Here is a 22,183-nt window from a genome sequence, read left to right on the forward strand (position 1 = left end):
GAGTTCGGTTCCAGACCATTAGAGTAAGCCACAGTTTATTTGATTTCCCAGGTCATAGAAAAGTTGACACTACACTGTAGGCTATTAAGTGTGAAACAGCATTATGAAAAGGCTTGACATATTGTGAGAAGTACCAAAATGGGACACAGAGACACAACATGAGTAGATGCTGTGGAGACAGTGCTCAGCGCAGGGCCGCCACAAACCTTCTAGCTGTAAAAACCTGTGAGGCATAATAAAATGAGACACTGAGATATGCCTGTGGTGTGAGAGCTGTTCTTGATGATAAGGTGTCTCAATTGTTATTGTTTAGAGGGTTCTGTTTAAAAAGACTTAAGGAATCATGAAGGGAATGTTCTTTTTCTTATTTAGAGAATAATTTTGCCTATCTGCGAAGTTAAATATGAAAATGTCACAGATTGGTGCTTCCCTATCATCAGTAACAGTATTAGCTTAATATTCTCTTATAAACAAGTTAGTAGCTTGGCATAGAAAAGCGAGCCCTGATTTGGCGCCAAGAAGCTTATGGAATTTTCCAAGATTGTGTAATTACCAGCAATGCTGATATTAAAATACAGTCCCCGGAGTGTTCTATACCATTAAAACTTGAGAAATGTTCTTGCTTTGTATAAGCTATGACTCCAAATATCATACTTTAGTAACCAGGTATTTGGATTATCTAGCTTAAGGCTGGTTCTACAATCAGAAGCTGATGACATAAGAAATTTCCAATTATTTAGATGGAACAAGAAGCAATAAAGAAAGGTAAATAGCCTAGTAAAGGAGTAAGAAAGACTAGTATATGATCTTTGAGTTAAAGGAGACTGGAGAGGTTCATTGATCTAAGCAGCACAGGTAGGTACTGTCTCCAGAAAACCTTCTGAGGCAGAAATACTTCCATTTGAAAGATTGGTCTCTTCTGCTTTAAAATAGATTTCTAACTCATTAGAAAGTTCCTGCTTCACATTAAACAGAAGGTGGCCTGTGCAAATTTTAGAGCAGGGGGAGGAGAATGAATAAATATATAATCTTACTTATATGGCACTGAAGTAGGCCCTTTTCAATTTAGAGGTTAGGAAATAGGAGTTTGTACCGTAGCTTTAAGGGTGTTGCCTGATTCCAAATGCTTCAAGAGTATATTGCTGCTATTGTTATGTGCTGTCAAGGTGGAACTAACTCACAGCTGACCTTCCAGCAGGTTCAGAGACTATAGCTCGCACAGGAGGGGATGCTCATCTTTCTGCCTCAGAGGAGCTGATGGATTTGAAATGCCTGCATTTGTATTAGCTATACAACTCCTAACTCAGTAGGCCACCAGATCTCCCCAGCAAGCTGTTTTTGGTGTTTTTTTTTCAAGTCATATGGGTAGTGTGCCTATGTCATAACAAGGTTTAGTAGGTGGCACATGTCATACAGAAGTATGAACTCCGAATCATCATGTGTATGTACCGGAAAAGGATCCCCAACAAGTATTTTAAGATGTGCTATGTTTGATCTATGGTTTTACTTCACCCCTTAAAAAAAAGCACCCAGTACAAAAAAATGTAAAAGATTACTTGTCTCAAATGCTGAATGCATAAATAATAGATGATCTAGTCATTCCATTTTTAGCAATCAATTCCAAAGAACCGCATACATATGTCCCCCTAAAGAGATGTGCTAGAATGACCCCAGCAGCCTTGTATGTAGTAGCCAATCACCAGTAGACCAGGTCATTAAACAAGGACACAATATGTAACAATATGTACCTCACACAGGGAATCTAACAAGAGAAGCCAGAAAAATAAACTGTGTGTACTGTGTGACTCTACTGCTCAAAGTGAGAAAATGCTTCTCATGAGCGGGAAAGTGTTAGAGTATAAAGTGCAAGTTTAATAAATTTACAGTGCAAGTTTATTGAGCTGGGTTCAAGAAACAAACTGTTAACACATATATGCTCAGTATGTGAAAATTCATCATGTACATTTATATGTTTCCACAGATATATGTTCATATCTAAAAAGTTAAACCAATATTGGTATTTTCAAATATATAGTCTATACTTTTGAGTACATTTTAATTAACTTCATATTAAGATAAATAATTACATCTGCATCATCAATCATTTGAACATTTGAGTGCTGTATGTCCCCAAATCCACTGATGTTAAGTCAATTCCAATCACAGTACTCCTGTAAGACAGAATAGAACTGCATGTTTGGACTATATGTTTGGGTTTGGACTGCATGTTTGGAAACATGAGGTTTCCAGAGCTGTAATCTTTTTAGGAAATTGCCTCATCTTTTCCCCCATGGGGCAGTTGGTGGGTTTGAACTGCCAACCTTTTGGTTAAGAATCGAAAGCTTAATCCCATTGTCACCAACCAGGGCTCATCTACTCATATGCCAAGTGTTTTGTTAAAAGCTTTACATGTAAATCTCACAAACATCCTACAGAGAGGAAGGAACTACTGTTAGCTTCATTTTCAGACACAGAAACTGAGATCAAAGAGATAGGGAACCTGTCAGAGCAGAAAATCAAACTCTGCAGACAATTCTACTAATTTTTAACCAATTCAGGGGACTAAATTCTAGGTAAAGGAAGAATTCTGTCTGCTATGTCTCAGTAAAAGGGAAATTCTGGTCTTAAATCTTTATTCCATGTCAGTTTTTATCCACATCCTTTAACTAGAAACAACATTAGTCATATCAAGGAGTAACAAGCAGTGGAAGGTAGAATGTTGGTTTCCCACAGTCAAAATGGCTTTTGAGTTGCAGCTTATTTGCTCAGGTCTGAGAAAATGTGTCATGTTTCTAAAACATACGGTGTATTTTTTGTAATTCCGTCCCTTCAGACATTTTTACTGTAGTGATAGAAAGTTTGCCTTGAAGAAGACTAACATGGAGGCAAGTGTCAGCAGAGCTAAACTCAACCCACTACAATCCATCCTTTACAGAGCTTCTTTAGCAGACTGTTATCTGAAAATAAGCTAATGCCAGAGTGTTATTGGGCATTTTCATGAATGGAAACAAACAAATGTATTACAGGAAGTTTTAACAAAGGTAACATAAGGGAAAACAAGTCCATAATCCATTAAAGCATTTGGTAATATAATTTACCTCTTTGGAGGGGGAAGCGGGAGATGTGAAAATTGTCATCCAATAGGACCACACAAACATAACAAAGAACATATGGAAAGCCACAAGGTAAACAACGGCCTTTCCTGGTAAATAAAAACAAACAACATTTCATTGAATTCGGATCAAAAAATAGGAAAAAGATCAATACATTAAAACACAATTAGGAGGCTTTATCAGATAAGAAATTTAAATTTAATGACAATATCAAATATATAAACTTGTTTATCTGCAGGATGTAACATTACTAAATATGAAGAAATAGTCTCTTCCTGCCTTTAAAGTCATTAGCTTGGTTTATAAGTAAAGATTGCTGCCTGACATGAGCTTTTAGTTTGTTAAATTACGAGGAAACTTAAAAATGAAAACATTTCCTTTAATTTTCAGGTTTCTTAATTCCTTTTTCCTCAAATATGGGGGGGTTTCCATTCAAAATGACAACTTAGACTAGTTTTTCAATCATTCATGCACATTCTCTAATAGCATTAAATAAATTGATTAATGTGATTAATTATGATAACCAGTTTTTTATTGTATGTTGCCTTTCCCATCATTCAACTTATTTATGAATTTTCCCTCCCCTCTCTCTTCTTTCTCATTTGTGTTAACCACCTAAAGTTTGGTACTTTCTGTGAATTACCAGTTTTAAAGACTGACAAAGTTTTCACTGTTTTGCTATGAAAATGAGAAACATTAAAAACAATGCAATTGGTGTTTATAAAGTTAACAGACATTCAATCCAAAGGAATGCCCTTTCTTTGGTCTGAGAGGATTTTTGCCTTAAGATTTTTGGTTTTTAAAATGCTACTTAAAAAAAAAAAGTCAAAACATAATCTTTCTTCGTCTCCCAAATTTTCTTTTGAAATTGTTCTAGTCTGTAAAAGTTCAAAGTCTTGCCTCTTCTCAGTGAACAAACTCTCCACCCTCACAAATAACCAAAGCAAGAGTGGCTCTTTCCTCCTACCTGGAATTTTATTAGTACCTAATACTTTCAATTATATCTTTATGTTATCTTTTGAGTTCAAGTCATTATTTTTGATGACCAGGCAAAAATTTTATAAATTCTTGCCTATTTCGTTAGGATTATGGCAATAGTCAACTGGCCTCCTAGTCCTCCAATCTCTCCTGTTTCTCCTTTATCTCAATGCCAGTCAGTTAGGTATGTTACTCATGGCTTCTTTTCTGCTTTGGCTGTGAAATTCCTTACAAATAATCCTGTCAGCATGATTCGTGTATCCCCAAACGAAAAGACTTTATCAGCTAATTATGTTTGACTATTCACTTCATCTCTGAGCTCTATTTCTCTAGTGCTATGCATAAGTTTGCCATGAGCTGAAGTCAACTTAAGTAAACTAACAAGTAAAAAAATGCAACTGCTATTCCAATCTCTGCAATGCCTACACATATCTTGGTTTTAACCCTACAGAACAATCTCACTGATTTCACATGCAACCAAGATTCTACTGAAGATTATCTAAAAACGACTGGAACAGTACATCAGCAGAGAACTGCCAGAAGTCCAGGCTGGTTTCAGAAGGGGTCATGGTACTAGGGATATTGTAGATGATGTTAGATAGATCTTAGCTGAAAGGAGGGAATACCAGAGGAATGTATATCTGTGCTTCATTAATTATACAAAGGCGTTTTACTGTGTGGTTCATAACAAACTGTGGCTGACTCTGAGAAGAATGGGAATCTCAGAACACTTGATCGTGCCAATGCGAAACCTATACTTGGACCAGGAGGCAGTCGTCAGAAGAGAGCAAGGGAACACTGCATGGCTCAAAATTGGGAGGGGCGTACGCCAGGGATACATCCTATCTCCATATCTTTTCAATCTGTATGCAGAACAGATTATCTGGGAGAAATGTGGGGTCAAGATTGGTGGAAGATCTATCAACAAACTGCGTTATGCAGATGACACAACCCTGCTTGCTAAAACTGAGGAGGACCTGAAGCACCTGCTGTAGAGGGTTAAGGACTGTAGCCTCCAATATGGATTGAGGCTCAATGTCAAGAAGACAAAGATTCTCACCACTGGGCCAATTGGCTGCATCAGGATGGATGGTGAAGAGATTGAGATTGTTCACAGCTTTAGTTTGCTTGGCTCCACAGTCAACACTCTTGGCACCAGTAGCCAGGAAATTAAAAGACGTATTGCGATGGGAAAGTCTGCTGTTAGGGACCTCTCCAAAGTACTGAAGAGCAATGGTGTCTCTCTGGAGACTAAGGTGCATCTGATACAGGCCACGGTCTTCGCAATCACTTGTTTATCAGACAGTTGGACAACGACCAAGGATGACAGAAGGAGAATTGATGCCTTTGAACTGTGGTGCTGGAGAAGAGTATTGAGAGTACCACGGACTGCTAGGAAAACAAATAGATTCATCCTGGCAAGGGTTAAACCGGGTGGCTCCTTGGAGGCAAGGATTCTGAGGCTCTGTCTAACATACTTTGGACATGTTGTAAGAAGAGACCAGTCCTTGGAGAAGGACATCATGCTTGTTAGGGTGGAGGGACAGAGCAGGAGGGGAAGGCTCTCGATGAGGTGGATTGATTCAGTGACTGGGGTTATTGGGATGGGAGTGCCAGAGGCAGTGCAATTGGCACAAGACAGAGCAGAGTTTAGGGCTGTTGTGTATAGGGTCGCTATGAGTCGCAAGCGACTTGACGGCACATAACAACAACAACATTTTATTACTGGTAAAGTATTCTCAGTTAACATACACAAAACTGATGCTCAGCACCCCTCTTGTTGTGTACCTTCTAATCAGATCCTATTGGCAAAGAAGGAGACTGCCCCTCCTTCTCCAGTGGAGCATCTGGTGGATTCCAAATGCGTGCCTTCGGGATTGCAGTGCAGCCTTTTTGACACCAGGCTAGCAGAGCTTCTTTTGAATGTTAGCTCTTGTTGCAAAATAATAAAGCCAGGATTATCTACTTGATAGTGAAATTCAAGGTTGTTTACACCAGGTCATATCTAAACCTGTACCTACCTCTGCCTCTTCTTTAACCTTTACCTTAATGGTTACACCCTACTTCTAAGGAAGTACCTGATAAAATGTTAACTTCCTCCTTTAGAGAATTTTTGCTCTTTTTCTTTCCACAGACTATTCTATTTTCTCAAAATCTGCTACTTTTGGTCAGCCTCTCCGTGGCCTACAATGACTAATGCATCATCTCCAATTCCTCTTGACCTTTATCACATGCTTTTTCTTGCTAGCTACCAGTGAGTTGGTGATCTTATACAAAGAACAGAACAAGGACACTAGTCAATCCTGGCCACCTTCATGATCTGATCTGTTTGGAGGCTTGTGTTCCGGCTCTATACCAGACAATGCTCTGCTGTTGTACATAAGGTTCTCATTGGCTAATCTTTAGAAGGAGACCATCAAGCTTTATCTGCTAGGAAGCTCCACTAAAATGTGCCCATCTTAGCTAACTCTGTTGATTTCAAGCACTGATGGTACAGCTTCCAATATCACAGCAACATAAAAATAGCCACTGTATGACACTACCTCTGTGGTTCCTCTTTCCTGTTGTCACTTAGCATTGTTAGTGCAAAGTCTTAAAATGAAACTGAACTGACCTTCCAAGTTAGTGTGCCAGAGCAGCTCAGGTGCCTTAGAGGTAAGGTGTGCAACTGCTAACCCAAAGGCAAGTGGTTCGAATCCACCATCTGTTCCACAGAAGAAAAACCAGGCAAGTGGTTTCAAGCCTCTGAAAATATGATGGAGGGTCAGGTATAGACAAGTTCCGACTTAATGGCGCATAACAACAACATTGTCCTTAAAGATGAGGATGGGAACTGGTCTCATACATTTTGGGCACACTGTCAGGAGGGACGAGTCCTTGGAAAAAGACATCATGCTGGGAAAGGAGAGGGTCAGCAAAAGAGAACCAGACCCTCACGAGCTGGACTGACTGACTACTACAACAGTAGGCTTGAACGTGGTGATTGTGATGAAGGCACAGGACAAGGCAAGGTTTCAGACTTTTTGTTCATAGGGTAGCTATGAACTGTAGTCAATTTGATGGCACCTGTTGTTGTTGTTATGCGCCATTGAGTCACTGGCCACTCATAGTGGCCCTATGTACAATAGCCCTAAACCCTGCTCTACCCTTTGCCAACTTTACTGTCTCTGACACGCCTATCTCATTACCCCAGTCATTGTATCAACCCATCTCATTGATGGTCTCCTTCTCTTTCTCTGTCCCTCCACCCTTCCAAGCATGATGTCACTCTCCAAGGACCGATCCCTCCTTGCAACATACTCAATGTATGTCAGACAAAACTTCAGAATCTTTGTCTTCAAGGCGTAGGCTGGCTTCACCCTCTCTAGGACGAACCTGTTTGTTCTCCTAGCAGTCCATGGGGTATTCCACACTCTTCTCCAGCACCACAGCTCAAAGGCATCAATTCAGTTTCTATCATCCCTAGTCATTGTCCAACTCTCTGATGCATAGCAAGCAATTGCAAAGACTATGGCCTGGATCAGGGGCACCTCAGTCTCGAGACTGACATCATTGCTCCTTAGTACTCTGGAGAGGTCCCTGACAGCCGATTTTCCCAACGCAATTCAATGACACCTAACAATGTAAAACCCAGCTCTTGGCAAATACCAGAATTTTCCCTTTGTTCACCAAGTTCCTCTCTAGCTAAGTCTCTACCTTATTGCCTATGGAAGCTGTTTTAGGCCGTTCTCCCGTAACTCTCCTTAAATATCTAATCCCACTCTGAATTAATCTCTTAGGAAATGTTACCTCTTGACTTCACTTGTTTAGATTACTTTCCCTTGACTCGGAATGTCCCTTCATATTTAGCTTTCCTCCTCTTAAGCCCTTGTCTGGGGCCTTATGGGAAGAGCTGCACTGTCAACATGAAGACATGAGGTTCAGCTCCACCAGCTGCTCCTCAGTAGACAGATGGGTATTCTTCTCCCATGTGACTTACTGTCTTTGAAAACTGGAAGGTCAGCTATGAATCAAAACTATACAGTAACTCTGTTACAGAGTCACCTTTTCCAAAGCCAGGGTCACTGCCAGTGCTACTGATCCTTCCTCCCCCTCTCCTGCATCACATAGCCACACCTTCCTCCCCACTGACTCTTTCAACCTACAAACATGCTAAATGAATATCCTCCTCTATTTAAAATAAGCATTCATCTCTTTCAATCATAATTTCCTTATAAGGTATCTTATCATCTCTCCTCTTGTAGCCAAAGCTCCTAACGTGGTGCTTACTCTCAGTGCTTGCATTTCTTTAACCACCACCTGTTGCTGTGAGGTCCTATTCATGGTGACCTGAGAGTGTTAAGAGTGCAACTGAACCCCAAAGGATTTTCTATGGCTGAAATCTCAAAAACAGTTGTCAAGTCTTTCTTCTGTTGCAGAATATATTCAAACTATCAACCTTCTGCTCAGCACTGTCTTTCCAAATCTAGGAACTCCCATAGTTCTCTTTATAATCTGTTTCTTCATTTAATAATACATTAAAACAGCTCAGGCAAAAGTAATTAGCCTTTAGTCACTAACTCCAGTATCCTGTCTCACTCCCTGTTCTAGCTGACCATTCCTCATTTGATACAATAACTCACCTCTTCTATACTTTTCCACTAAAACCCTATTACTAAAAGAAAATGTTTAAAAATACAACTTTTCCTTTAAAATGCAAATATTATTTGCTAGGACCTTACATTTTAAAAAGGCAAACTTTCAATTTACTTAATAGCACCCAAAATTCTACTATTTTAACCCACCAGTCTTTTGCTTCTGGCCATGGACATTTCCAGAAAAGTAAAAAAAACAAACATTCTATGAATGTGGACAAAATCCAACAACACTGGAAAGAGACCAGTATGAGTCAGAGCCAAGGATCTGATGAGGCCATGAGGTGTGGGAGGGGTGCAGAGACATGTGAAGTTTGGTCTCTAAAGGCACTCCTTGAACTGTGTGGAGCCTATCCTGTCTTCATTCCCGAACCTCTCTTTTATCAGTCTTCTGTATAGCTTACTGAATGCCAACAGGACTTTTAAAAACCTTGTGCTTATTTACTTGTTTGTCTTACGTTCTTTGTGACCAGGACCAGCAATTTCTGTTCTCCTCTTATCTACCAAATAAAATTAAAAGAACAATTGTAATAGTTAATAAATGCCTGGTAAATGTGTGGTCTGGGGAACCCTGGTCTTCCTTACTACTTTTCACAATACCTGCAGTAGAAAAGCTTTTTACATGACAGAACTTATGTTTTTCCTTTTTTTTTTATTTTATTATTTTTTGTGTCTGTGTACCGTCAAATCAGATCTGACTGGTACAGAAGGAGATTGTCCCTCCTTTCCCGGCAGAGCATCTGGTGGATTTGAACCATGCGCCTCTGGGATTGCAGTGCAGCTTCTCGCCACTAGGCCACCAGAGCTCCCCATGTTTTTCCTTTTTGATTCTCTAAAAAGTGTACAGTTAAATCCCCTAGGGCTGATAAGTAAGGTGGAAGAAAATAGAAGACTTAACCTGATATTAGAGAGATTTAAAAAAATTATAAAGCAATAATACTTCTCTCATTAAGTAGTTTTAAATGGCTATTTTTTATAACAATCTAATTTATGTTAAAATAATGGTTTATTATTCTAATTATCATTAGACTAATAGTCTAGTTTTACTCTATTCTTGTTATATACAGTCAAGTCAGAACTGACCCATAGCTGATCTTCCAGCAGGAGTTTAGAGGCAATTCATCGCATGGAAGGAGACTGTCTAGCCTTCTCCTACATTCTATTACCACTAAATAAATATCTTTAACTTTTTCCATTTTAATTAATATAGAATATATCAATGGACATGTTGTTGTTCTTGATTGCCATCGAGTCGAGCACGACTCAAAGTGACTCGATGAACAAAAGACCTGAAGCCTTTCAATAACTATTGTTTCTCAAAGTTCATAGAATTTCCAGACACATGTTGTTTAGGAAGTGGATGTAACTCCTAATAGCAATAGACATAACCTATGCAAATAAACCATTGATTTTTTGAGATCCTTAACTTTTAAAAGTACAAAGCGGACCATGAGGCTTAAATATTTGAGAACCTCTGCTTTATCTCTTTCCTTGTAGAAGTTTTCAGAAACTATTTCCAGGATACCAGTGCCTTTAAGTCAAAGTGAGAAGTCATTTTTCTTTTCAATGAGGTCTATCAGAAAGTGCCAAGATGGAAATAACTTCAGCCTCTCCTCCCTCAACTGTTTTTCCTTTGGTGAAGCATGTTGGAGTTGGGTCCCTATGTCTCTCTATTCTTGTCTGATCTTCAGATTCAATCTACTTTGCCATTTCTTATCTGTATATAACATAAACTTTACACTTCTTGTTCATCTAGTTACTGACAACTAAGACCAGACAGCAACAATACATTCCCAGAATATTAAAAAAAACCTTAATATTTTAAGAATACATTTTTCCTATGAAAAGAAAGACATTATGTTTATTTACTTTTTAAAAAACCTCTCAGCTAAAGAAAAATATTAAAATTACTTTCTGAGCACAATGTCAGGATAACAGCAAGCACTAACAAAGAGCAATTATTATAAGAGTAGTAAATAGAAAAGATATTGGTCTTAACTAAGTTAAAATCAATGCGAGGGCCAATAGCAAGCCTGGTCACATACTATACATGATAAAAACTATAAGTTAGTTATAAATAACATTGAAAAGTAAAATCTTAACTATGCAAATTAAGTTAAAGCTAAAGGTTTAAATAAAATAACCCCTATAAATCAAGAAGTCTGCACCTGTAAGTAAAAAACAAAAAAACTATCAAAAGATTCTTTGAAAGATAAAATAAGAGTTGCAAGAGACAAAGTTATAAGGTAAAAGTGATTCTTATAAGAACAGAAATTTTTTTTATTCAAAATTGGGAAGGGTATATGCCATGGATTTGTCCTATCTCCATACCTTTTCAACCTGTATGCAAAACAGATTATCCGAGAAGCTAGGCTGTATGAGAAGTGATTCATCAAAAGTCTGTGTTAAGCAATCCTGCTTGCCGAAACTGAGGAGGCCTGAAATGCTTGCTGCAGAAGTTCAAGGACCACAGCTTTCAACATGGATTGAGGCTCAATATTAAGAAAACAAAAACTTTCACCACTGGGGCAACTGGCAGCATCAGGAACGATGGTGAAGAGATTGAGATTGTAAACAGCTTTAGTCTACTTGGCTCCACAAGCAACACTCTTGGCACCAGCAGCCAGGAAATGAAAAGATGTATATTTTGCAATGGGAAAGTCTGCAGTTAGTGACCTCTCTAAAGTAGTGAAGAGCAACGATGTCAGTCTGGAGACTAAAGTGCACCTGTTACAGGCCATGGTCTTTGCAAACATTTGCTATGCATCAGAGAGCTGGACAATGACAACACATGATATAAAATTGATGCCTTTGAGCTGTGGTGTTGCAGAAGAGTGTTGAATATACCGTGGACTGTTAAGAAAATGAACAGGTTCATCCTTGAGAGGGTTAAACCAGGCTGCCCCTTGGAGGCAAGGATTCTGAAGCTTCATCTGACATACTTTGGACATGTTGCAAGGAGGGACCAGTCCTTGGAGACAGACATCATGTTAGGGAGGGTGGAGGGACAGCACAGGAGAGGAAGACCCTTTAAGAGATGGATTGACTCAGTGACTGGGGTAATGGGGGTAGGTGTGTCAGAGACAATGAGATTGGTGTAGGATAGAGCAGGGTTTGGGGCTGTTGTACACAAGGTCGCTATGAGTCACAGGTGACTCAAGGGCACATAACAACAACAGCAACAATAATAAAAGAGGAGTTCTAGTGTTCTAGTATTAAGAAGCTGTGTTGTAATCTCAAAGGCTTGAGGTTCAAGGCCACCAGCTGCTCTGTGGGAGAAGGATGGGCAATTTTCTCCTTTGAGATTAACTGCCTCTGAAAATACACGGTCAGCTATAGGTCAGTTCCGAGTCTATGGGTACACAACAACAACAATAATAAAAGTACGGAAGAAGAACGGACAATCTCTTCCCTTGTGATTAACTGGTTCTGAAAACCAGCTGGAGGGTTAGCTATGGTTTGGTTCTGACTTGATGGTACACAACAACAATAAAATAAAAGTAAATGTCCATTAATAATTTCTAAATGTTTTTTAAATTCTCTGGATTTTTTGTATATAAAGCCATATTTTACTTTTGAAATCTGATCTCAATACACTTCTAAAATTTTCTTTTGTCTAGGGAAAATATTGAGAACATTTTTGTTCTAGGCAGTCTTTTCATCAATCAGAAACAATAATTCTTTTTTAAAATGAACTAATATAACTCAAATTTATAGTCTGGGTATTTTAGTTAATGTTGTAAATAGTAAAATAGTATTTTAAGCAAACCTATAGGTGAGAATCATCAGTAAAATGTGTACACCACAAGAACAGAGATGCTTAAATGATTTAAATGTAAAATTTTTCTAGAACAACAATCATCTCTTCAACTGTACCAGGTTAGGACCAATGTTAACTATGAACAACTGTAAGGAGTCCCTGAAGACATAAAACAGAAATACCTGTGTAACTATAATCAAAGACATTTGGGTTCTGGTGCCTTATAAATGAACTGCTATTTCAATTTATATAAATAACACAATGAGAATATAATGAATGTTTCAAAATAAAACCAGTATTAGTTCTTCTAATTCCTTAACTTTTAAAGACAGGTACTTTCTTCCTGTAAAACAGAAATATTACTAAATAAAAAGTATGTGGGTGGCAATTAAGATAACAAAAATAATCTACATAAATTGTGACTTAAAGTGCCTTACCATTGTCTCCATTTTTAGACATCGTAACTGGAATAGAAAAAAAAGAAAAGAATAAATATATCTTAAATATTTTGTAATTGAATTTTATTTCAGATAAAAGTTCATCTTAACATTTTATATAAAAGAAAATTTAGTTATAAAATATAAGCAATGAGGAAACTCAGATTTAAAACTCAAAATACTACACTACTAAAATTCAAACTCTTTGTCAGTGACAATGCAATCACAGATGTCTTCCAATGTTATATATCAATATATACTGATATCAATAATATACCAATACATATGATATTTTTCTTTAAACTTTTTCAACATCACTTGTAATTAACACTCTTTTATAATGGACTTATATTTAGTCTGTGATGCACCTGACTAACCACTTTACAAAAAGGCAGTACTTAAGGCCAATAATAGTATCTCTCTTTATTAAAAGTAGTTAGAACAATTAGACAAGAAAAAAAAAAGGTATCCCAATTGATTGTAAAAAATGGTATAAACATCCTGGAAGTCAGTTTGGCGTTTTCTCAAAAAGCTGAACACAGAAATTCCATATGACCCAGATATTCCACTACTTTGAATATACCCTGAGAAAGTGAGAACTGAGGCACAAATGGAGATCTGCAAACCAATATTCCTGATAGCATTATTCACCATTGCAAGAACAGGGAAACAGTTCAAATGTCCAACTACAAAGAATGGATTGAGAAATTATGGTACATTCACACAACAGAATACTACACAGCACGCAGGAGCAATGATTTTGTAAATTATTACCTAACTTGGGAGGGACTGGAAAAGCATTATGCTGAGTGAATGAACTCAGTTTCACAAGGACAAATATTGTATAATATCATTATTGTAGAATGAGTATGAGGATCCAAGGTGGGGGGGAGGTTGGAAGCAGAGGGAGGAGGGATTAATCATGGAGTTGTACAATTTGATGGGTGGAAGTGTGAGGGAAATTGGAAGAATCTGTTCTCGAAAACAATATATTCAAATTTTATAAATAAACTTGTACTTTTTAAAAAAGTCAACTTGGGGAGGGGGAAGGGAAGGAGAGAGGGTAAAATGTGCAACAATGAATGAATGAACATCTAACTTTTCTGTAACCTTTTGTTAAAATCAATTAAAAAAATTATTTTAAAAAAAGGCATAGAATGAAAAAAATTAAAAAATAAAAAGTCATGGAATGATGTCATGCAAATAAAGACCTCAACATAGGGTACATTCTACAGAATTATTATAATTTTATGTATATGTACACACAGAATGATTTGAAAAAATGAAAGTCAAACGGAGGGGGAGAAGGAGTAAAACCATCCCTTCCCATCGAAGGCATGATCCTTGCAGTGTGATCTGTTGCTCAAAGTTTGGCTTCCCTGGACCATTTACTGTCTTTAATCTAATCTAGCTGCCTAAACTTTACTGCCCTGTAAACATGTGGCCTGCATTACATGTGGTAAACATCATCAACAGCTGCAGGAGCCCTTCTTGCTCATGCAAAGAGGGCATGTTAGTCTATCCATAAGGGATTGATTGGCTAGAATTGGACAGATTGAACAGCATGAAGTAGAGAAGAAGCAGAGAAGGCAGTGTGTGTCCTTCCTGGCCTGAGTCCTGTGCCAGGGATTGTATCTTGCTATTAATAGAGAAACTCTTTGAATTGAGGTTCTGTATCTAATTAAGAAACTTCTTGGATAGAGGGATTGTATTTTTCTGACAATCTGAATTACAGCTTGTTAGGGATTATGTTTGAGAAGCCCAGATTGCATCTTGCTGTTAACTAAGAAACTCTTTGGACTGAGAGACTGTATCTTGCTATTAATCTGAATTCTAGCCTGGTGAATTCCCTAGTAAAACCCATAACCATGAGTATGGTTCTGTGAAATCTGTGTGGTCACTGCAATGGATTCTGGACCCACCGGGAAGGTGCAGGAGTGTGGGAGGACATGTCTGACTTGAGGGGAATTACTTTTGTGTGGTGGCTGCTTTTGACGGGTACAGTTGTCTTTTGTGGAGTTAGTAGAGGGTTAGAATTGGCCAATCCTACCGTTGATCTCACTCTGATTACAATCCTACATACAGAAAATCCCCACAAGATTGCTACTAGAGCTAATACATGAATTCAGCAAAGTGGCAAAATACATGATCATCACACAAAATCAAATGGGTTTCTATATTACAGCAGTGAACAATATGAAAAGAAAATTGTTTGTTGTTATGTGCCGTCGAGTCGCCTGCGACTCATAGCGACCCTATGTACAACAGCCCTAAACTCAGCTCTGTCCTGTGCCAATCGCACTGTCTCTGACACTCCCATCCCAATTATCCCAGTCACTGAATCAATCCACCTCATATTTTTATTTTATTTTTGTGTGCGTGTACCGTCAAATCAGATCTGACTGGTACAGGAGGAGATTGCCCCTCCTTCCCCGGCAGAGCATCTGGTGGATTCGAACCGTGCACCTCTGGGATTGTAGTTGCAGCTTCTTGCCACTAGGCCACCAGCTCCCCTAATCCACCTCACAGAGGGCCTTCCCCTCCTGCGCCGTCCCTCCACCCTCCCAAGCATGATGTCCCTCTCTAAGGACCAGTCTCTCCTCACAACATGTCCAAAGTAAGTTAGACGGAGCCTCAGAATCCTTGCCTCCAAGGAGCCACCCGGTTTAACCTTCTCCAGGACAAACCTGTTTGTTTTCCTAGCAGTCCATGGTATTCTCAATACTCTTCTCCAGCACCACAGCTCAAAGGCATCAATTCTCCTTCTATCCTCCTTGGTCATTGTCCAACTCTCTGATGCGTAACAGGTGATTGCGAAGACCAGGGCCTGTATCACACGTACCTTAGTCTCCAGAGAGACACCACTGCTCTTCAGCACTTTGGAGAAGTACCTAACAGCAGACTTTCCCATGGCAATGCGCCTTTTAATTTCCTGGCTGCTGGAGCCAAGACTGTTGACTATGGAGCCAAGCAAACTAAAGCTGTGTACAATCTCAATCTCTTCACCATCCAAGTAGGAATAAATTTAACCAGAGAGGTGAAAAACTTATACAATCAAAAGTATAAAATACTGCTAAAAGAAATACAAGACCTAAACAAATGGAAAGGGAGCCCTGGTGGCCTAATGGTCAGCGTTGTTTGTACTGCCATCCCAAAGGCACATGGTTCAAATTTACTAGTTGCTCCACAGGAGAAGGATGAGCTATTTCCTCTGGTGTAATTTATTGCCTCTGAAAGGTCACCTATGAGTCAGTTCCAAATTGACAGCACACAACAACAACAAACAAATGGAAAGGTATTTTGTGTTTATGGCTTGGAAGATTTATTAATATTGTTAAGTTGTCAATACTACCTAGAAAAATCTATAGATTCATTATAATTCTATTAAAATTTCATCAGCCTTCTTGAAAAATCAAAGAGTTATCCCTAAAATTTATGACAGGGAACTCTGTATAGCCAAAGCCATCTTAGGAAAAACCACTTCTCAATTTCAAATAATACAGAAAGCTACATTAATTGAAGCAGTCTGGTACTGGTACAACACTAGAAATAAATAACCAAAAGAATATAATTTAACGTCCAGACACCTAAGGTCATATTCTTTGACACATTTATGGTCACCTGATTTGCTACAAAACTGCCAACTCTATTCAGTGGTGAAAGAATAGTTTTCTCAAGAAATGGTGCTGGGACTAGATTTTCAAATGCAAAAGAACAAAGTGGAACCCATACATCAAACAAAATATATGAAAATGGCAAAAGGCCTCAATGTAAGAACTAAAATCAAAAGACTCAGGAAAAATCCATACATGTGAATGTTTTAAGATTTAATTTTTGACAGAGGATTCATGAATATGACACCAAAAGGAGAGCAACAAAAGATAAAATAAGTGATATCATTTCATGAACATAAATAATTTTGTGTGTCAGGGGAGCTCTGGTGGCCTAGTGGCAAGAAGTTGCACTGCAATCCCAGAGACGCACGGTTCAAATCCACCAGATGCTCTGCCGGGAAAGGAGGGACAATCTCCTCCTGTACCAGTCAGATCTGATTTGACGGTACACACACACACACACACACAATAATAAAATAATAAAAAAATTTTGTATGTCAAAGTACTTATCAATAAAGATGCACCTACAGAATGGGAGAAACTATTTGAAAACATCTATTGGATAAGTATTTATTATCCAGTATATATAAAGAACTTCTACAACTTAACAAAAAGCTCCATTAAAAAAAAGGCAAAGAATTAAACACTTAAAAAAAAAAAGGCTAATAAAAACACAGGAGCTGCCCAGTGTCAGAATTCACTATGAAAACGCAAACCAAAATCATAGTGAGATGCCACTTAATTCCACCAGGATGACTATGATCAGAAAAACAGGAAACAAGTGTTGGCAAGGATGTGGGGAAATTGGAATCCTCACCTATTGTTGGTGTGATTGTTAAACTGTGAAAAGCACTTTGATGGTCCCTCAAAACAAAACATAGCACTAATAAATGACTCAGCAATTCCACTCCTAGGTTATACACTGAAGGAATGAAAGTAGAAAGGCAAATCAATACTTGTACACTGGCAACCACTAGCACTATTCATGTCAGCTCACAGGCGGAAACAACATAAATGTTCACCAACAAGGGACTCAAATGTGATTTATATACACATAGTGGAATGTTACTCACCCATAAAGAGAAATAACATGCTATGCATGTCAGAGCTTGGAGGAACCTTGAAACATTCAGCTGACTGACATAAGTCTCAAAAGGAGAAATACTGTATGATCTCGTACAAAATTTCTAAGTAAATGTAGAGAAACTTACATTTATTGGTGGTAACCAATGGCAGGAGAAGGGGAAGTTGCTAACAGAAACTCTAAGAGTGATGGAAAATGTGTAATCAGATAGGGTGACGGTTATACAAGGTGATAAATGTAACTGATGGCACATGTAAGAAATGTCCAAATGGTTAAATATTTTCATATACACATATATTTTTTACCACAACTAAACAAACACCACCAAACCTTTGAGGAACTTATTCCAGTTATCATTAGTTTTCCCCCTCTGAACACACAAACAAAAAAAAATTTTTTTTAATGGATTAAAATACATGGCATGAGGGAGCTCTGGTGGCCTAGTGGCAAGAAGCTGCACTGCAAACCCAGAGGTATGCAGTTTGAATCCACCAGATGCTCTGCTGGAGAAGGAGGGGCAGTCTCCTCCTGTACCAGTCAGATCCAATTTGACCATACACATAATAATAATAATAATAAAAATATTATTAAAAAAGAACATATATTAAAAAATATATGGCATGGATCGAGTAGGCTCTCCACTTCATACATATATGTCAGGATATAATATGGAAACTATGTAAGTTGTTGTTATGGGGTACTGAGTTCGCTGTGAGTCACAGCAACCCCAGAAACAATCTGAACCAATCTAGGATAGGGTAAGGTTCAGTTCTGTTGTTCAAAGATTGTCATGAGTCTCAGTTGTTGTGGTGTACCATTTAGTTAGAACTAACTCATAGATGATCCTCCAGTAGGTTTTTAGAGGCAGTAGGTGTTTGACTGTGTGGTTCATAACAAACAGTGACTGACTCTGAGAAGAATGGGAATCCCAGAACACTTGATCGTCCTAATGAGAAACCTATACTTGGACAAAGAGGCAGTCGTCAGAACAGAGCAAGGAAACACTGCATGGTTCAAAATTGGGAAGAGCATATGCCAGGGATGTGTCCTGTTTCCGTATGCAGAACAGATTATCCGGGAGGCTGGGCTCTATGAGGAGGAACGTGGGGTGAAGATTGGTGGAAGATCTATCAACAATCTGCGATATGCAGATGACAGAATCCTGCTTGCTGAAATGGAGGAGGACCTGAAGCGCCTGGTGCAGAGGGTCAAGGACTGCAGCTTTCAATATGGATTGAGGCTTAATGTCAAGAAGACAAAGATTCTCACCATTGGACCAATTGGCAGCATCAGGATGGATGGTGAAGAGACTGAGATTGTACACAGCTTTAGTTTGCTTGGCTCCAAAATCACTCTTGGCACCAGCAGCCAGGAAATTAGAAGACATATTGTGATGGGAAAGTCTGCTGTCAGGGACCTCTCTAAAGTAATGAAGAGCAACAGTGTGTCTCTCTGGAGACTAAGGTGCATCTCGTACAGGCCATGGTCTTTGCAATCACTTGTTATGCATCAGAGAGTTGGACAATGACTAAGGAGGATAGAAGGAGAATTGATGCCTTTGAGCTGTGGTGCTGGAGAAGAGTACTGAGAGTACCACGGACTGCTAGGAAAACAAACAGATTCATCCTGGCAAGGGTCAAACCGGGTGGCTCCTTGGAGGCAAGGATTCTGAGGCTCTGTCTAACATACTTTGGACATGTTGTAAGGAGGGACCGGTCCTTGGAGAGGGGACATCATGCTTGATAGGGTGGAGGGACAGTGCAGGAGGGGAAGGCCCTCTATGAGGTGGATTGATTTAGTGACTGGGGTAAATGGGATCGGGTATGGTGCGATTGGCACAGGACAGAGCAGAGTTTTAGGGCTGCTGTACATAGGGTCACTATATGTAAGCGACTTGACGGCACATAACAACAACAACAACAAATTGCACGTAAAATGAGACTGGCTCAGAATATGGCTGAGTTCAGAGCTATTGTACGGAGGGACAACATGAGTCACAGGTGATTCAATGGCACATAACAACAACAGATAACAAATTGCATGGGTGGTGATTGCCCATGTTTGTCCTGTGGAACAGTTGGAAGATTCAAACTGAGTTCCTTTGGATTGGCAGTGCAACTCCTTATCAGTAAGTCACCAGAGCTTTCTAACAACAAAGTAGAGTAAAATTTCCTCAAAGGATTTTCAAGGCACTCTGGCGGCCTAGTGGCAAGAAGCTGTGCTGAAATCGTAAGGGCATGAGGTTCAAGGCCACCAGCTACTTCACAGGAAAAGGATGGGCAATCTCCTCTCATGTGATTAACTGCCTTTGAAAACCCAGTGGAGTATCAGCTATGGGTTGGATCTGACTCTATGGTACGCAACAACAACAGTAGTCTAACAGCAAGAAGCTGTGCTGTGATCCTGAAAGCATGCGGTTCAAATCCACCAGCTGCTCCAAGGGAGAAGATGGGCAACTGCTCCCATACAGCTGACTGCCTCTGAAAACCTGTCGCAGGGTCAGCTGTGGGTCGGTTCTGACTTGATGGTACACAACAACGGCGATCTACTGGTAAGAAGCTGTGCTGCAATCATGAAGGCATGAAGTTGAAATCCTCTAGCTGCTTCCGAGGAGGAAGGATGGGCAATCCTCCCATGTGGCTAACTGCCTCTGAAAATCCGCCAGAGGGTCAGCTATAGGTCAGTTCTGACTTGATGGTACACAACAATAATATTTATGAAAGTAGACCACTACATTTCTCTCATGGAGCTGCTAGTGGGTTCGAATTGGTGACCTATCATTTAGCAGCCCAACTCTTCAATTAAAATGTACTAGTTTGAGACTCTCCAGTAGATATAAACAGATCCATTTATACTATGACTTTTTAAAGCAGGATGACTCAAGTACTTAAAATAAAACTATACCCAAACATAAGGAGAATGAAAATCCTTGTAACTGGATGAATGAACAAAATCATGGGAAATTGAGAAGTGTATACTGTAACCAATATTCTTGTTGGATCAACAATATGCATAAAAGTAGCAGTCAAGAAATGAAATCACATACTGCATCTGGCAAATGTGCTGATTCTTTTTTGACCTCTTCAACGTGCTGGAAGTCAGGGTCTTAAGAAGCACTGCATTACAGTCAAGAAAAAGAGCTGGCCTAAAACCAGGTGAAGATAAAATAGATGAATGGAACCTTTTAAGAATCAAATCCCCATGCACATCCAAAAACTTCTCCAACAGGGTAAAAAAGGAAGCTACCGACTGGGAAAAAGTATCCGGGAATGACATGTCAGACAAGGGACTTATATCCAGAACTTATAAAATACTTGAGTACCACAACAAGATAAAGGTAAATAATCAATAGAAAAATGGGCACAGGAGATGAACAGACATTTCACCGAAGAAGACATTCAGATGGCTAACAAGCACATGAAGAAATGTTCAAAATCCCAAGATCTCTAAGAGAGATGCAAATCAAAACAACTATGAGATATCATCTTACCCCAGTCAGAATTGCAAAATATAACAGAACAGCAAGCAACAAATGCTGGCAAGGTTGTGGAGAAACTGGAACCTTTATTTACTGTTGGTGGAAGTGTAAAATGGTGCAGTCATTGTGGAAAGCGGTGTGGCGCTTTCTCAAAAAGTTGCAAATAGAGATAGATACCATTTGACCCAGCAATTCCACTACTGGGACTATACCCCAAAGAGACCATAATTGACATCCAAGCAGATATATGCACACCAATGTTTATTGTGGCTTTGTTCACAATTGCAAGGAGTTGGAAACAACCTAAGTGCCCATCAACAAATGAATGGATAGAGAAGCTTTGGTATAGTCACACAATGGAATACTATGCTGCATTGAAAAACAAGGAACTCATGCAATACTATTCAAAATGGGAGACCCTGGAGGACATTATGCTGAGTGAAGCATCTCAGTCACAAAAGGACAATTGTTGTAAAACAGAACTGACCTTGGGGTTGGGGGGGAGACTGAGGAAGATGGGTTCAATAATGTATACTGCATTGAAATAGATGAGGGAGAAAACTGTTTAAAAGGGATATGTGGTTAGGTATTTTTGTCATGACAGGGGTCCAGAGTGAAGGTTGCACAGTGGAGTGGACATGAGAGGAGGGATTGTAAAACATATCTCACATACTTTGGAAATGTTGCTGAGAGAGGCTATTCCTTGGAAAGAGACATCATGCTTAAAAAGGTAGAAGATCAATGAAAGAAAGGAAGACCCTCAAAGAGATAGATTGACACAGTTACTGTGGCATCAGGATTGTAGGAAGACTAATCAACAATTTGCATGATGCAAATGATACAACCTTGTTTGCAGAAAGAGAATTTGAAGCAATTTCTGAAGAAGATCAAAGACTACAGCCTTCGATATGAGAACATTACGTTGAGTGAACTAACACAGTCTCATAAGGACAAATACCGCATAAGGCAATTATTGTAAAAATAGAATAACTAGTAAAACATGTACAGGAACTTAAGGGAGGGTGGGGTGGGAGTGGAGGGGTGAGGATGGGTAGGGGTGAAACAAAAGGTTTCTACAATTTGGT

The 22,183-nt window shown here is 39.1% G+C and overlaps 1 protein-coding gene across 2 annotated transcripts in view; it reads right to left on the bottom strand.

Moving 5' to 3' along the window:
* Positions 1-22,183, bottom strand: part of ZDHHC20 (zinc finger, DHHC-type containing 20) — an 80,961-nt gene that overhangs the window by 26,000 nt on the left and 32,778 nt on the right. The window contains exons 2-3 of one of the 2 annotated variants that reach the window (XM_006894105.1): positions 12,923-12,949; positions 3,099-3,202 (exon numbers count right to left, since the gene is read on the bottom strand). In XM_006894105.1, the coding sequence (XP_006894167.1) occupies positions 3,099-3,202; positions 12,923-12,949 (131 nt within the window). The remainder of the gene's footprint in view (positions 1-3,098; positions 3,203-12,922; positions 12,950-22,183) is intronic. The other variant, XM_006894106.1, reaches the window with a different exon arrangement.

This window comes from Elephantulus edwardii, unplaced genomic scaffold (genome assembly GCF_000299155.1).
Source record: "Elephantulus edwardii isolate Elephantulus edwardi_28Jun2011 unplaced genomic scaffold, EleEdw1.0 scaffold00135, whole genome shotgun sequence".
Lineage (NCBI taxonomy): Eukaryota > Metazoa > Chordata > Mammalia > Macroscelidea > Macroscelididae > Elephantulus > Elephantulus edwardii.